The 17,738-nt window shown below is 50.5% G+C and overlaps 1 protein-coding gene across 4 annotated transcripts in view; it reads right to left on the bottom strand.

Moving 5' to 3' along the window:
• Positions 1–972: 972 nt before the first annotated feature.
• enox2 (ecto-NOX disulfide-thiol exchanger 2) overlaps positions 973–17,738 on the bottom strand; it is a 231,011-nt gene continuing 214,245 nt past the window's right edge. For all 4 annotated transcript variants that reach the window (XM_064329345.1, XM_064329344.1, XM_064329346.1 and 1 more), the window contains 5 exons: positions 15,234–15,374; positions 12,677–12,733; positions 11,281–11,386; positions 9,536–9,621; positions 973–5,740 (listed from right to left, as the gene is read on the bottom strand). In XM_064329345.1, coding sequence (XP_064185415.1) covers positions 5,609–5,740; positions 9,536–9,621; positions 11,281–11,386; positions 12,677–12,733; positions 15,234–15,374 — 522 coding nt within the window. In that variant the 3' untranslated portion in view covers positions 973–5,608. The remainder of the gene's footprint in view (positions 5,741–9,535; positions 9,622–11,280; positions 11,387–12,676; positions 12,734–15,233; positions 15,375–17,738) is intronic.

The following is a 17,738-nucleotide window of genomic DNA, read 5'->3' on the forward strand; positions in this document are numbered from 1 at the left end:
TTTTTCTTCAATCCTGCTTTGCAAAGGGTTAAACGCTCTCACTTTATGAGCAAGGAAATGTGATAATTGCAGGTGATCAATGATCTGGACCCAGACTGCGCTTATCAATTTCCCCGCAGTTACACGATCTGTGCAACTGATACGACCTGGTTGGAGCCAAGCAGAGCAGCAGCATCCTCCAGGGAATCAGAAATGCAGGAGGAGGCATGCTCAGGCTGTACTAAAAAAACTAGGCAAAGAATTCAGATGACCTGACGCAGGTACAGCCTGCCAGTAAAAATGGGTGCATGCACCTACAGTATATAACACCCCTGGACTTTGCACTGACAGAACTGGAGACCACTACTGCTCCTTAATAGGCCATATAATTTGTCGCTATCACTCCATGTCCCTAGGCCAGGCAGAGCTAGCAGGGCCCAATCTCCATTGTCTGGGATACCTAAAAATGTTCACAGACGGCATAAACCATCATTTTAATTACTGACAGACCCACATGAATAACTCACGACGTGCAATTTTAACAGCACGGCTATTTGCCATTCTGGGATCTTATTTATGAACCCAGAAAACAACAGGCTAAACCTTGGCCTAAACAGGGAGGAGTAGAGCTTACAGCTAGAATATCAAGCTAAGGGCCTTCTCATGCACTTGGAGCTTTTTGGCCGTCACTGTTGATTTTGTCCTTGCTATTCCTCGTTTTTTTTATTTTATCAAGCTTAACTTCTGGAAATCAAAACCCATTAGGAGGGAGGCCATGCCATTGCAGACTCAATGAGTCTGGCATTTCTCTAAACTTCAGGGCTGCTGATTCGGGGAGAAGAGAGGTTTACAAAGAGCAGGAGGACGCAGTAAATCTAAAGGATGCCAACGACTCGGATTTCTCTCTTTAATCGCACTTACATTCACACCTAAAATCTCTTGCGTATCCATGACTCCTTACAAGAAAAAAGAAAAGAAAAAAAAAGGCAAGACTCTTTGGAAAAAAGGTTTTATTTCTAAAAATACAATTTTCAACAATACAGATAATCACCGCCTGTACAAAGTATCTTCTTTTTCTCCCTCAGGAAAGGTGAGAGGATTGGCAGAAACATAAGGTGAGACTGCAGCTCATTAAAATGTAGCTAAGCGGCTACCCATCCCCGGAAAATCTGGACTGATGGAATTTCAGAGCAATCGCACCTGGAGAACAGATTTCACTAAGTGATCAAAAAAAAAAAATGGTTAAATAGAAATAACAGTACTACACCTATGAAATGACAATGGACAATGAACGAATTCAAAGGAAAATGCCATTTTTTCCCCTTTTAAACCTCCTTTTCACTCTGCCACTGCGTTGTTACAGGGTCTGTTTTATAAGCAAAGTAACTGATTTACAAAAAGCAATCAGGGGATTGACAGGTGGCGGTTGGCGGCGCCGAGCTCATTAAAGTGAAATCCGTCGTTAGCCGTAACAAACAAGGCAATCAAAGCCATTTAATTTAATGTGAAAGTTGCAGGTCTGCCTACAGTTCTTATTAGCAGTCAGCGCATTACACCTGTTTAACAACGGACAGCGTTCCTCTAATCCACCGATACCTCTGAATGGATGAAGCAACATGACTATAGAAGAAAATCCAACAGTTTCCCCGAAGAAACAATTACTCACAGCCTCTCCATCCCACTCAATTATGACAAAAAAACAAAACACACACACACACACACACGCACACACAAAAAATGCTTAAACAGCTTCTTAAAAAAATAAAACAACATTAGACATACTGAATTTGAAATCATGGAGACATTCCAGCTGGCTGTTCTATAGCTTTAATCTTGAGATTAAATATAGATTTGCACATTCAGCACATAAGTTAATGAAGTAACTGCTGCACTTTAAGTACAGGTCAAGGTCATATTACACCTGTCAAAATAAAACACTTCTTGATTTAGTGAGCAGGAAACTGTATGTGTATGTGCTAAAGTCGGGGGGTGATTAAGGTATGACATTCTTGACCACCAGGGGGAGATATTGAATCACTAAGCCGATCTCCCACATACAGATTTAAGGCTTAGCTTCAATCTTAATTCTGTCTTTTATGACAAACCGCTATGACAGCAGCAGCTGCTACAGAAACCTTTCTCTGTCTCTCCCGATTGTTCCTCAAACAGATGGCGCCCGTTAGCCATTTTATCCCTCTGGATGGAGGGACAGGGCGATTTTGGTTTTTGTCAAAGGCTTGTTCAGTTCCCCTGAGCAAGTGGCGTTCAGGGTTTGAAACACACGCAGGCCAACACCACTCTGAGCGCTAACTCGCTAACCCGTCGGTAGGAAGCGGCAGTTAAATTTAACCTGCCTGTTAATTGCTACTGGATGGATTTTCACATTGCGTTACACCATGCAGGAAACGATCAGAGTTTCCACTAAGCGCCAATTTATTAGAACTACCTCAAGCGCCAGGATGTCACCCGTAAGTCACATTCTTATCGCCATGGATCCAATTACTGGTGGGAACGTGACATGTGTTAATTGGAAATGATTTTATATTTGCAGACTGCAGGGATTTCAAGTGTTGACATCTGTGCCCATTTCTGCACAGGAAGCCATGTCCCGGAGAAAACAAGGGCAAGGTACTCAAGGGCTGTCCCACCGCTCTACAAAGCACTCGCGCATCACTTCCTGTAAAGTATCGAGGAGACAAATTTCACCTCACAATGCAAATCCCTGCAGGAGTCCACCTCCACAGACAAAAGGACGCTTGCCATCGGTAATCCTCGCCGGCACAGAACACAAACAGGTCTCCAAGGGAGCAGCTAGATCGAATTAGTTATTCACTTCATCTTCGCACGTCTGGGCTTCCGACGAAAGCCCTTTCCGAGGAAAGCTAAATTCAGAGCGCGTCCTGTTTCCGAGGCTCCGGTGGCACGGTGACATCCCGCGGCGGAGGCGGGAACGTGTTGCGAACGCCGATCCTTGAGCCGAAACAGACGGCATTGCGAACCCGCCATGTCGACGCAAGGCGTCAGAGCAGCCTTGGAGAGCGGCGTTTCGCCTGACTAGCAGAACAGAGCCGGAAGCTGCTCCCCAGGCCCCCCCCCCCCCGGAGAAAGCACCATGTACAGGCTTAACGTACAGATGTGTCCCCAGAGCGTCACTGCGCCCAAGTGCACGTTGAGCGCGCTCATTCGGCTCCACTAAAAATAGCGAAAGAAAGAAAACGGGGGAAAAAAAAACGGACGTTTCCGTCCGCTCACGAACCCCTCCCGCACATACGCCTTTTGTGTGAAAATGTCACCACACGGTTTCTGGAACGCGTCCAGATAACAGGGAAAGAAAAAAAGGAAAGAAGCGCTGGTGGATGGATATACGGAGAGCTCTCCGAGCGGGTGGAGAAAACGGAGTAGGTCCGGCTGTGTGAGAGGAGAGAAGGTCCGGCTGTGTGAGAGGAGAGAAGGTCCGGCTGTGTGAGAGGAGAGAAGGTCCGGCTGTGTGAGAGGAGAGAAGGTCCAGCCGTGTGAGAGGAGAGAAGGTCCGGCTGTGTGAGAGGAGAGAAGGTCCGGCTGTGTGAGAGGAGAGAAGGCCCTGCGGTTTGCTGTGGATACTCAAGAGGAATCCACTGGGCACAGACTAACATCACACCCAACCCCACTGGTAACAAACGACACACAAACAGCAAGCTTCTCCGCCACATCCCCAATATGACCGTACAGCTGCGACACCAGCGAATTGATGAGAAACGGAGGACTGGGAAGAACATTAGGTGAGGAACGCAGAAGCGCTCTGCAGTCCTCAGACTGCGGTGGTACTTCTGATTCCTCATTCCCCAACCTCCCGCCATCCCTGACACACACACACACACACACACACTCCACAGTCCATATTCTCCTCAGCGAAGAGTGTTGATCACGCTTCCATGAAACGCGAAACTCGCGTTCCTGCTGCTCTATTTTTCCCCACTCCGGACTCCTGACATAAAACATTTACTCTGAAAAGAATTTGTACACCCAGGCCTGTGCTTCAGATGGAGGGGTGGGGAGGGGCTGGGAGGGGGGCAACAGGGGGGGGGGGCGGGGGGGTCAGTGAGAGGGTACACTCATCACATTATTATTAATTCAAATCGGAAAGGGCGAGGCGGAGGCGAGCATCTGAACTCCGCTCTTGTAGCCTGAGGACATGGAGGGGGGCCCGGCAGAGCGAATCATGTGTAATGAGCGTTAGCTTTCCCGCAGCTACAGAAACCCTGCAGACTGCACAGCAGAGGCACGCGCGAAATGCTCGGCTGCGCAGCTGCGAGAGTCTTCGTCCCCCGGCTGCGGGCGCTCGGGGGCGCGGGGGCGTGGGGGCGCGGGGGCGCGGAGCTGCCGGCTTCAGGTACCACTCGCACCCGGATTTAAAAAAAAAACAAAAAAAACAAACCAAACCAGCGGCCAATGGGCCGGCGGACAGAGGTACAGACAGGCAGGGCGCTCACAACGAGCGGACGCATCGCGGGAACGCGCCGAGAACACCGCCAAACACCGCCGTTCCCACGGCAGCGCCACGCCAGGAGACGTGACTCTCACACCCCCGTCCCTCCGGGAGAAACACACACAGACAGCCTTTTCCATGTTTGAAAATGACTAAGTGATATTAATGGGGGAAAAAAAAAACATAATGGAAAAGCACGGACAGAAAAGGCCTTCAGAGATGACTAAACGCACATTTTTTCCCTGGGAGAGGCGAGGTGGCGGGAGGCCTCCTGGGTACGGACGTGATCCACCGCTTGTCTTCTTTTCCCCTCTCTCCCTCGCCGGTGAAGGCTAGCGGAGTCGCCGTGACGCTGGCGTGCAGAAATTGGGTCGCGGTTCTGTGTCTCTGGGCGGGTGAGGCCGGAGGGGTGGAGGGGGCGGGGCCCAAAGCCAAGGGGTGGGGCCTGGAGGCGGGGCCGAAGCCGGGGGGGTACTGGGCGCTGTGTTTGGAGGAGCGATGCTGGAGCTCCTCTGGCCTGGCTCAGGGCCTCCCTCTCCTGTGCAGGCAGCTCAGGGGAAAGAAGCGATTTATCGCAGCGCTGGTGCCAGAGCAACCTTTCCCATCATTCCATTTTATCACTCCCCTCAACAGCCTTTCCACAACTTTAAAACAAAACAAGACCTTCCTTCTCTCTTATCATCACTTGGCTTTTCTTTACAAAGTAAAGTCTTTTTAAAAATTATTTATACATGGATTGTATGTATACATATATAAACCAAAGCAAAAAAAAAACCTTTTACGGGACAGTTGACATCCTGTACAGATAGTGAAGAAATATATTCATATGTTATTTATATACTTATTTACATAAGGAAAAGAAACGAGTGTGGGAGAAAGAAAGGTCGGTTGGCAGAACGAAGCCTCGAGCAGACCCTGATTTTCTGAGCTGGCCCAGGTGGTCCGGCTCAGGCTGCAGCCGGACGGACAGACGGACGGACAGCCAGTGTGTCTCTGGGTAACGGTCCCGCCCCTGTCCGTGCGCCCCCCGCGCCGTCCCGTAGCACCGACACATTCGGGCTCAGGGTATGGGCGGAGCAGCCCTGCCTGTTGTCCCTCCCCCTCTCCCCCCCCCCCTTCCTCCCCCTCCCCTCCGGGTTCCTGGCCCCTCCGTCGCGGCCGCCCTTAGGTGGTCTTGATGCCGTCGAAGCCGCAGAACTTCCACCTCTTCTCCAGGCTGGCGCCCACGCCCGTCAGCTCCTGCCGGAAGGTGCAGGGCAGCCGGCCCAGGAGCGCCTCCACCTCGGACGTGCTGATCTGTGAGGAAGAGCGCAGAGCGGACGCCCGTCAGACGACACCGGCAGCCTGGAGGCCCACGCGCGTATCCATGGCGACACGTGGCCGCCGTCTGACGCGCGTCTCCGCGGAACACCCGCACGTCGCCGGGGACCCATCATTATGAGCTAAAACACTAAAGCGTTTAATTTTTCCCCATTAGCAGACCGCATTATGATTTGTGCGTAAGCGCTAATTCTAATCGCTGTGCTACAGCAGAGGCCGAGCCAATTAAACACGTCGGTCTCAACACCTGTTCTGACAGCTTCTAAGACTTCACTGCCTGCATGTACTGTGAAGGCGTGTACTGTGGAGACTGTATGCCACCGTGTGATCTGTGTGTATTTAAATGTCTGCTGTATGAATTTTAACACCCCTGGAACACTGCAGATGTGAAGAACAAAGCCGCGTTCACACGGAATTTTACAGCTGGGGGCGCCTTTTTGATGATTATTTTCGATAATTCATTAATGATAATCACGCTTTCGATTATTTTTGAGTTTGAGGCGTTTTCAACGCTGCTTTTGCGCGCTAGGCGCCTGGTGTCTATCCGCCCGGGGCAACTCGCTATTATTATGTGCACATGGGACTGAAAATGATCCTATTTTGAAGTGCTCTGAGAAAAAAAGCCGCCTACCTCAATGTCATTCATTTCTCTGCTATGCAATCGCAAGAAAATGGAGGCAGGCCTTAATTTTTCTGTCAGGTAAACAAAGTGGACGGAGGAGAAATTGGTTCTTGCCGTTTCTTATAAGATTTCACAAAAGTTGTTTTGTTTTTCAACTCGTTTTGTCGCTCACTCTCCAAAAAAGGCCAAAGTAAGTACTCCCTGCTTATCCGTTGTTAAAAAAAACAAAAACAAACAACAAACCAAACTTTCTGGTGAAATTAGTTTTCTAAGGACGTTACCGACGTCACCAGCATCAGCCAAGTGATTGACAGGAGCCGAGTGCGGTTGCCTAGCAACAGAAAAAAAAGACACCTTCTGCGTCAGGGAGTGGGTCTTGAGTTTCCGAGCCGATAAAACACCTCCGGTGTGATCGCAGCCCAAAGATCCACAGTCCAAGTTCAGCTCGAGAGCAGCACTGTTAGCCCCTGCAAGGCAACACTATGACTGGGGAACAGCAGCGAGAGGAAAACCTGAACTTGAAGAACGTCAGCTCTAGGAGTGCAGGAACAAACAAGGCCTCGGGGCTTCCCGTCACACCCCAAAAGTTTCCTCTTTTTATATTTTTAACCGTGTTCATCTGCGCGCAAAAGTGAGTCACTGCACCGTGCGCCACAGAGAGGTTTTAATTAGCGGGAGGAGGGGGCGGCCTGCCCCTCCAGTGCGCTCTCTGACTAGCCCCGCCCCCCTCCCCACCCTTCTCCTCTGATCACTGACACTCAGGAGCGGGGGGCGGGACAGCGATGAGCCCTGGGGGTCCCTTAGTTGACTCCGCCCCCCTCCGGGAAAGGTTGGACTAATAATGCGATTGGGTGGAATCTGAAATGGAGCGGTGCAGCTGCTGATGTGTGAAGAGGGCTGAGGTGAATGGAAGCAGGGCTGTCCCCGGGGACCCCTGGTGAATACACAGCAGCGCAGGCGATGAGCAGCGGCAGTTAAAAGTGCTTACGCAGGGCACAGGGCTGATTACGGGGAGCCCCAGGAGGATGCTGGGAGACCTTTTCTCTCTGCACCGCGAACGTGAGACAGAGAGAACTGCCGGGAAGGACACCTGCATGCAGCTCCTCAACTGCTCCATCCTTCCTCTCCCTCCTCCTCCTCCTCCATCTCCCGCTCTCACAAAGACCACGCACGCCACTGCTGGGACGCCAGGTGAAGCCCGTCATCAGTGGGCCTTACTGTGTTTGTTCGTTTCGGTAACATCCTCATCAAAGAAACTGAACACGAAACCTCTAATGTGTAAACAAATGGCCAGATTCACTGGGCCTTTTTGCCACCAGTTTCAGGCGCTGTTCTGCCCCAGATCTGATGCATTCTGCCCCAGAAACATGATAAGTGCCCCCTTATGAATCAAACATGCGCGCGGGGCTGGAAGCGCAGTGTGCGCATCGTCTGCGTGAGTCATCTCAAGGTGCAGCTGCTCTCCTGAAAGCGTTTGCATTTAAGGGAGGATCGCGCAAACAACCGGCGGCGATGTCATTAAGTGCGGCTGTTTACGCATTCCGGGGGAATTTAATACTGTTCACGATTAATGAGGGTCAATTTTTGCATGAAATTTCTCCGCCTCCGAAGAGCAGGCGTGAATGAAGACGCAAGCAGAAGACGCCCTGCGAGAATCTTTACTGTAAAAATTTCCCCGAGGAAGAACTCATCAAATGGTACAGGTTAAGGAGCCATGCAATAATTAAGGGTGTGAGTCACGGAATTTTTTAAAAAGGGTGTTAAGAACCCCATACAAATTGAAAAAAAACAGAAATCATGGAAATACATATATGTATATATATATATATATATCTTAAATGAACCGACAGATCTTATGGGCAGCAATGGGAAATGATTGTGAAATAACATGTGCAACTACAGCAACAAGTGCTTGAAGTTTTTAAAAAATCAGTTGGCACTTGCTGCCAGTAAGAATAATGAGTAAACGCATCGATGGGCTGGTGCATTTACTCCCATCATTTTAATCGACAATTTCCACCACAGCTGGAATATCACAGCCCGCATTTTGTCCTGTGCTGACGGTAGTGATGTATACGCTTCTACGTTGCACTAGAAGACACATCAATTTCCCCACATCCGGCGAGGACATTCAACGCACCGAAAATGTGCATTTTAAGCTCTGCTTCATACACAAAAATGCACTCAGTAGGCAGCCCCATTCGCTGATTGTGTAATTAGCTGTAGCCTTGGTAAATAAGACGTTGATTTAAGGAAGACGGCGTACGCGCCAACATATCCTCGCCATGGCGCGTTTCCCGCTGCGGGTTTTATGTGCGTAAACACGGCCCTAAATGGCTAGAGCTGGCCAACTAGCTGCTAGCTAGCTACAGCCACATCATCATCACATTAATAACCATCACGCTTAGCAGTCGAGCGATCCGCGAGGCCATCGTCTCTGCTTGATAACTGACAGTCTTCCAGGTCAATGCCTTCCTCAGTAAGGCTTTTCAAAACAAAGCATGGAGAATTGAATTATATTTCAGGCTAATCCCAGACAGCAAATATTAGCTCTGGCAGTCTGCGGCAGTCGTGTGAGTAGGGGAGGGTACTGATATTAAGCCTTTTCTTTTTCCCGCATGGAGAATGGAAGAGAGTTCTGCATGACACCTGAACCTGAACAGTGAGAGTAGACAGCTGGCATTTTCTCAGTAAATTAAAGACCATGAGGTACATGCATGTACCACACACACACACACACACACACACATGCACAAACACACACATACACACACACACACACACACACACACACACATACGCACAAACACACACATACACACACACACACACACAAACACACACACATACGCACAAACACACACATACACACACAGATACACACACTCCCACTGCGATGCACAGTTCCTCCCTCGCTCCTTCTCCGTGCCTTTCTGTCTTAGTACACGGGCTCAGAGGGTCAGGACCAAACGGATCAGACAGGCTGTCCTGGGGCAGAGCTTCCAGAGCTACTCCAGACAGCCCCCGGTGTACGTGCCGGCGGGGTGGGGGGGTGGGGGGTGGCGGGGGGGGTCTGTTCTACGACTCTTTCTGCTGAGCAGTGCGCGCATGTGTGCTGGGGCGGGGGGCGCCGGGCTTGCCAGGGGTACCTTGGTGTCCAGGCGCTGTAAGTAGGAGCAGATGTACTCGATGCTGGCGCCGAACGGGTGGACGTGGAGAAAGGTGGAGATGATTCCTGAGGACGAGAGAGCACAGAAACTCAACACCGTAACATGGCTTCACTTCTCTTCACTTCCACAGCACATGAAGAACATGATATTGAAAAGGAGGCCAAATCAGACCATGCAAAGAATATCTAGAGATATCTTCAGATATCATTCTGAAGACCTGAATTTCATCTTTATTTTTTTCTAGATGCCGCCTCCACTTAGTCATTTACACTTCTGCTGAAGGCTCTGCAAATTAAGAAAAGTGTTTAATTACTGCTTTGATGTTCCGCTCATTAATCAAGCCATTTCATCAGCGATCCTTTGCCTCCATTCATTCAAACAACAAATGCCACTTTTGCCTAATTAACACGGGAAGATTCTGTACTTTAGGTTGCCTGTGATAAAGTATCAAAAATGAAATATATTTTCTCTCTGCCGCATTATCTCTGCATACACTGAGCTGAACACTTCACAAAAGATAATGTCTTGAGATGCTGTATAGATAATTCATGAAGTCATTTCAGTTGGTAAAGCGTATTAAGCTATTTCCTGTATGTAAATGGCTGCTCTCAAAGCTACCGTAGAGTAAGTAGATGAGGGATTACCGTGGCCGTTGGGGGAAATACCAGGAAAGGAGCAGCACCATTAGAAGTCCTCCATGTTTTTACACTCAATTGAAGGTAAGCGTCAAAACCTTTTATTTCCTGGGCTGATTTGCATGTGCGGTCAATGCAAATTAACTGTGGGAATGAGCATTTACCCTCCGGAGACCAGTGCATCAACTTTCTTTCCTGTCCAGTGTGTAACAGCCATTTTGCTCATGTGTTTATGGAGCGGATGTACTCTTTCAACTATATACAATATGCATGAGAAGGGTGGAGGTGGGGGGGGGGGAGGGGAAGCCAATTAGATGCAGTGCAAGCCTCGTCACACCCAAGCAGAAAGGAAGCATCCTCATTGGCTGAAGGCCTGAGATATAGCACTGACTCAAAACTGCCTTCACTTTAAGGAAGGTGTCCAGCCCCAGCCATCTGGTCCACATCACGCTCTGCCCATTCATCTTCATTTTTCCAGAATCAACAGCTGGGGAAGGAACAACTTTGGCCTGCTTCAGTAACAGGGGTCTGTTTTTTTTGGAGCCAGGACTTTGGGGAGCTCCCTCCCACTCAAGGGGGGCTTGCCTAAATTTCAGCTTCAAAGGAGGCGTCTGGTTCAGTAGGCGTTATGGAGGGAAAGCCCAAAAATGTCCGTTGCTCTGAGAGACGGGGGCCAGGCACTGGCACGCTAGCCACGAGCTAGCTAAGCGGCTAACCACGAGGATCATTCCGTCATGCGATGGGCCGCACGCACCAAAGACACTCAGCTGGGAGCTATCTCACATTACCCTGCAGAGTCCACAGCGCAGGGAGCTATCCCACAATCCCACAAGTCACGCCGCGGGCCGGCAGCCAGAACATGGCCATTAAGACCGCGGGTGACGAAGGACATCTTTTGTCAGGTGATTCTCGCCCAGCGAGAGGCGTGCCGTGTTTGGGGAGAGCGATCTGACACTCCATATCATTACAGGCTAATGATGGAGCGTGTGCCCGGTGGGGTGTGTGTGTACAGGCCTCTGCTGTGACAATCTGCCTGCCCTGCCCCCCTCCCCCCCCCCCCAAAAAAAACAGCCTTCCCGTTTCACTTACCGACGAGCAGGGCCTCTCTTTCCGACTTGACCGGGCTGGGGGGGCCCTTTTCCGGAACGTTCTCTTTCTCCTGGCTGCAGGACACCACCGCCGACGCAGCCGCTTCCTGTGGGAGAGAGAGCCGGGACGTCACGCTGACAGCTCTCGGGCCACGCCCCCACTCACGCGCTGTAAAACCGGCATTCTGGGAAAGGGGTCTGGCCGGACCGAAGCTCCGGTCCATTCTGTTTCAGAGCGCGGCGAGTTTGCCCGTGCGATTCGCCTCGCACATTAATCACCCCGATTTCAAACCTGCGTTCTTAGCAGAAAGAACAATGCACCGCAAAAACTTATATTTAGACTTAAGATCTTACTTCTGTTTTTTTGCTAAATAAGAGAAAAGGTTGGCAATGAGGTGAGACAGTTTGATTCATTCCAAGATTTGGGGTAAGGCAATTTCACTTGACAAGCAAAAAGTACCTTAAAACAAGCTTGTGTTTTCTACTTGAGAGGAAAAAGAAAAAGATTTTAAGCTTCATTACAAGACTAAAACTGGCTAAAACAGACTTTTTTTTTTTACAGTGTGACAGTAAATTATTTAAAACCACAAGGAGACCCCCCCCCCACTTTGATTACACTGAAGACAGCTTTAGTAGGGGAACATTTTTTTTGACACTATCTAGACCGACGGACTCAGCTTTCGCGGCCATACTCATGTACGTTTGACACGAGGTCCGGGCTGAGGAGGATTTCGGGCCACTGAAGGACGCGCCACGCTCGGTGTCGCGAGAGTGCCGGAACCTGAGCGTAAAGTTAAGAGCTGAGCGGGAGCAGTGGGGTCATTTTAAAGTTCGAGCTAGGCTGGGGTGGCCAGTGCTTTATGAGGAGGGAGGAGCTGAAGGGATCACACCGTTAGCGGCGCTAATGATCAAGCTGTTGTTTACCGTCAGCTGTCTGACAAGGCGGCGGGGGGGGGAGGCGGGGGGCAGCGGGGGTGCCAGTAGGCGCCGCGGGAGGGGAACGCCTGCGGGGAGCCGGCCTGCGTCACGTCTCAAGGACGCCCTTCCCGAAACTCGGTGCGGGTTGGGCCCGGATGGGACAGGGCCACGGTCCCGGTGCTAACCTATCCCAGTGGGACCCCCCTGGCCCCGCCCCCCCTGGCCCGCCCCCCTACCTGCCCTGAGTGATGTGACAGGGGCTTGATTCCCTAACCCAGTTGTGTCGGGGTGATTTATCCCACGACAAATAAAGTCCTGCCGCGCTCGATTGGCCCGTAATGATCTGTCATGTCGCAGGAGGAGGCTGGCGGGGGACGGGGAGGGGGGGGGGGGACGGGGGGGACGGGGGTGCGAGTGCGGCCCCAGGGCTGGGGGAGCTGGGGGAGACGCAGGGGGGGAGCAGCCCTTTTCCCACTTACATTGGCTTGATTAGCACTCTCCTCACTCCCTCTGTCATCCTGCTCCGACGTCTCCAGCTAAAATTAAAGAAATGAGGGGAGCCGTCAGAGAGGGACATTTCAGGAAGCACGCACATGGATGCCTGTAACACAAATACACACACAAACGCACACATACACACACAACAAACACACACACACGACAAAACACACACACCACACACACAACACACACAACACACACACACAATAACACACACACACACACACACATAAACACACGACAAACACACACACACACACACAACACACACACCAACACAACAAACACACACAGACAAACACACACACACACACAACACACACACACACACACACACACACAAACACACACACACAACACACACACACACAAACCACACAACACACACACACACAACACACACACACATACACACACCAACACCAACACACACCCACACAACAACACACACACACACAACAAACACACACACACACACGACAAACACACACACACATACACACACACACACGACAAACACAAATACACACACAAACGCACACACACACACACACACATACACACACACACGACAAACACAAATACACACACAAACGCACACGACAAACACAAATACGCACATAAATGCATACACACACAAACGCACACACATACACACACATGCACACATTCACAAACATGGACACACACACACACACACACACACACACACACCCTTTATTGTTCTGGCAGCAGAAGAACACACAAAGCAAAAACAGCGCTCAGGGCAGGCGCCTAAAGGGCTGAGGTGCTGAGGTGAGTACTCCAGATGATTTTAACGACCCCACAAATATTCACTGCCATAAAAAGGAGAGAAAATGGCCGCCTCACAACTTTCCACAGGGCAGACCGGTATCCAGGAAGGTTTACTGACAGGCTGTGAACCCCTCCCACCCCCCAACACATTTCAGCATGAAAATCTGCTTCAGATTCACTTCCCCAGCTTGATTGCCATTTGTGGGCTATAATTACCCAGAAAAAAACAACAACAAAAAAAACAACACAGAGGACAGACAGATCGCAAACTGTTAATGTGTTGTGACGAGACTTTCTTTTAAAAGCGTGACCTTCAGCGCGGTCCTAATAAGAGTAACGAAGGGAGACAGCTCGGGCCGGGCGGAAATGGCGGGAAGCCGGCGCTCAGCACGCCACACGCCTCGGAGCCCGGTCACGGAACAGGAAGAGGGGACGGCGCGTGAAACAGCACAGCCAACACAAAATTAACACCTTCAAAATACATACACCTTCAACCCAGGCTACTACAGATGACAGGCTTCCGCATGAGTGCGCTCCCTTCCTTTGCATAGCCCAAATAGATTTCTGATTTATTGGGACAAGTTGTTCATAACAGAGGCCAACATCTGAGTATTTGACAATTCAACATTCTTTTAATGAGGAAAACAAGTCTCAGGTTGACATAATCAGTTCTGAATCCAGCATACACTTTACAGGACATGCTCAGCTTAAGGATGAATGGGTAGATGAATGGCTATGATCATGAGGGCATTAGAGCAACATGGAATACAGGCTGCTTGATTGCCCTGAATATAGAGATCCGGTTAAATATGCCATAATTTGAGCAAAATATTTCACATCAATGGTTTCCCCGTTGGTAAAACGTCTCCCAATTTGCTCCCACGAGACATTAGTGTAATTATGGCTGGTCGGGGGCAACGGCGAGGAAAAGGGACATAATTGAAAGAGACTGGTGTTAGTCAGTGACGGGGTCCATTCGCTGGGTTGCGTGCGGACGCCGTTAGTTTTCATTAGCATCCGCGGCGGGGCGACCGCCGGTCAACTGCTGTCGTCGGGGTTGGTGGGAGGCCGGTGGTGTGATACTGCATCCAGTACTTAGTAGAACGCCGGTCAACTGCTGTTTGTCGTTGTGGTAGAAACATGAGCGTGGTGAGAGCAGGGTAAGACCGTGTTGTGTTTGAGTTACTTGCAGGAGAGAGCTGTGTGTGAGAGCAGGGTAAGATAGTGCTGTTTGAGTTACTCACAGAAGAAGGCTGTATGTGGGAGCAGGAGACTGTGTTGTGTTTGAGTTACACACAGGAGGGAGCTGTGTGTGAGAGCAGGAGACCGTGTTGTGTTTGAGTTACCCACAGGAGTCCATGTTGTGTTTGAGTTACTCACAGGAGACCGTGTTGTGTTTGAGTTACTCACAGGAGACCGTGTTGTGTTTGAGTTACTCACAGGAGAGGGTGTTGTGTTTGAGTTACTCACAGGAGAGGGTGTTGTGTTTGAGTTACTCACAGGAGAGGGCGTTGTGTTTGAGTCACTCACAGGAGAGGGTGTTGTGTTTGAGTTACTCACAGGAGAGAGTGTTGTGTTTGAGTTACTCACAGGAGAGAGTGTTGTGTTTGAGTTACTCACAGGAGAGGGTGTTGTGTTTGAGTTACTCACAGGAGGCCCTGTTGTGTTTGAGTTACTCACAGGAGAGGACATTGTGTTTGAGGTACTCACAGGAGAGAGTGTTGTGTTTGAGGTACTCACAGGAGAGGGCGTTGTGTGGGGGAAGGCCAGCGCTCGCTCCTTCAGGCTCTGCACTTGGCTCTCGAGTTGCGCCTTCTCCTCGCCGGTCTTCTCAAGCTCCGCCTCCCTCTGCTTAAGCTCCTCCCGCATCTTCAGCAGTTGCTGCGGACCAGAGGGAAAGCGGTGTCAGCACGCGGCTCGGACACCCCCCCCCCCTCCAACCCCAGACCAGACAACTGCAGCGCCGGACGGCTTCATGCACAGGCCATGCGCACTGGCTTAGTTTTAATGCTCACGTCTGCCTTTCTCGCCTCCTGAATGAGCTCGCGTTCACACTCAATGGAAATTGATCCCCCTGCACAGCGCCGTGCCCCGCGACTCGGGGTCCTACGGGGCAGGCCGCCGGCTCAGCTGCCAAACGGAATGGGGCACGGACACCTTGGGGTCCCTCACGGGTCCCAGCTGGGGCCGCCCCTCGCGTTTACCGTCACACACATAATTGACATAATTGTCACATTCGGCGGCGATTATGCAAAGCGAGAGTTGTTTTGTCTCAACAGACAGGCCCTTAATGGGGGAGAATCAGCGGCATGTGGTCGTCCCGGGTTAAAGTCAGAGAGCGAGCGCCATTTTCGTTCGGCCTGCTGTCAGGGCGGGCCCGCATCCCTGCGGAGAGCGACAGCGGATTGCCTGGTGACGGACAGGGCCCAGACGGCGACACCCTGCAGCTCTGTCGCGCTGGCAGCTCTGTGCTTTCACTCGATGTTTATCTGTCCCTGTCTGGAGAGGCCTTTACAGCCGCCAGACATAAAACACAGGAAAAAAAACAAAAAAAAAAAATCTGATCTCTGTTCCAGAACCCTGTACCTGGTTGGGGTAGGTGTGTTTTTTTGTTTTTTTTCTTTTCTCTTTGTCAGGGCCCTGATGAATAAATAACACAGCATCTGGCGCCCTCGCAGAGCTGCCGGAGGAGAATAATACGATCAAGACCTCAAGTGGGAGGGGGGATCACGCACAAAAGCAGCCCAGAGGAGGGAAGATGCAGGGTCAGCAGCGGGGGGAGAGTAAGCACGCTTGTGGGTGGGGGGGGGGGCATTCAATAAACTCCTCAGTTTCAAACAATAAGAAAAACATATAAATATATGCACATATATGTTTGCAAATTCATTTACATAAGATATATAATCATAATTAGTTTGGGATTCACCAAGATAAATGGAAAAAAAAGTGGCTTTAGCATGTCAGTGTGAGAACATGACAGCACATGATTACACATAGCTGCTCAGTCCATACAGGCCCTAGCCCTGTGTATAGCCTGGTCTTCTCTGCATCTACTGCACGACCTGGCAGCTGGTTCACGTACTGACATCTGAGTTTAAAAAATAAATAAATAATAATAAATAAATAAAAACCCTGTGGTATTATTCAGCGAGAGTTCAGGATAATGCGTCACAGCAGTTATCTGGCTGTGCCTTGCGGTGGTAGGTGTAGCATCTGGGAGCGAATGGTTCCTTTCAGAGGAGGAGGTGTGTGTGGGGGGGGGGCTATGCGGAGGTACTGGCGGGGTGTGGGGGGGGCAGCGCTGCGTAGTGCTCGCTCGCTCTCTATCGCGGACCTGCGGGGGAACCGGAGGACCTGTGACCGCTGACTGCAGGGGGGGAGGGACAGGCTCCGCTCGTGGTTTACTGGCAAGCCGCATTTTTAACCGCTCTTAATCACTGCAGATGTGATGCATCGCCGTTCCCGCTCGCTCCGCGGTGATCGGGTCTGCCAACAAGAGGCTTTCCGGCAGGAGGAGTAGCCGTAGCCGCGGTCCGTGCCTTGGTTGTTTGGAAAACGGACTTTGGAATGATCCGTCATAGCCACTCACACACACGGATTAGATAAGCAATGGTATAACTTAATCAGGTCGCAGGGCACAATTGGACGCTGTCTAGCTAGACCTCGGGCAGATGGGTGTGTTGGATCCCCCGCTAACCGGCAAGCAGGCTGCGGAGGGTAGTTAATTAATTTAACAAAGTCATACATCAAGGCGTAAATATCCAACGAATGGGCCTACGCATTTCTGTTTCCTGCTTCCCAGAAGAGCCCTCTTTCATTCTGTTTCAGTAACAATACACTGTGAATCCAGTTTTCATTTTTGTGTGACGTTTTTCCACAAATCACCGAGTTTCCTGTCGCAACTGTTTGGACAGCAAATAAGACTTTTTCTGACCTTTCTCCAAAACATTTTTAACCGCCTCATCATTTCTTACACAACTTCTGAAAGTCCCTCTGGACGGACGCGTCCTCTAAGATGATTGCGATGTAATGCCTCACAGATAGAAAAACGCCGTCTGAAAGAGGCCGACGGATAAATTGGTTTTGAGCTCTCGATCCGAGCAGGTTCGCTCCCCTCATCCCACACGCGACGCTTTCTGAAGGAGCGTCTCAGTTTAATTATTCAGTATTTACAGTTCTGTCGAGTCTGAAAGGGCAGCCTAATTTACGCCCTGTGTCTGAAGCGGGGTCCGGCGTCTGTTTTCT

This window comes from Anguilla rostrata, chromosome 3, assembly GCF_018555375.3.
Source record: "Anguilla rostrata isolate EN2019 chromosome 3, ASM1855537v3, whole genome shotgun sequence".
Classification (NCBI taxonomy): Eukaryota; Metazoa; Chordata; class Actinopteri; order Anguilliformes; family Anguillidae; genus Anguilla; species Anguilla rostrata.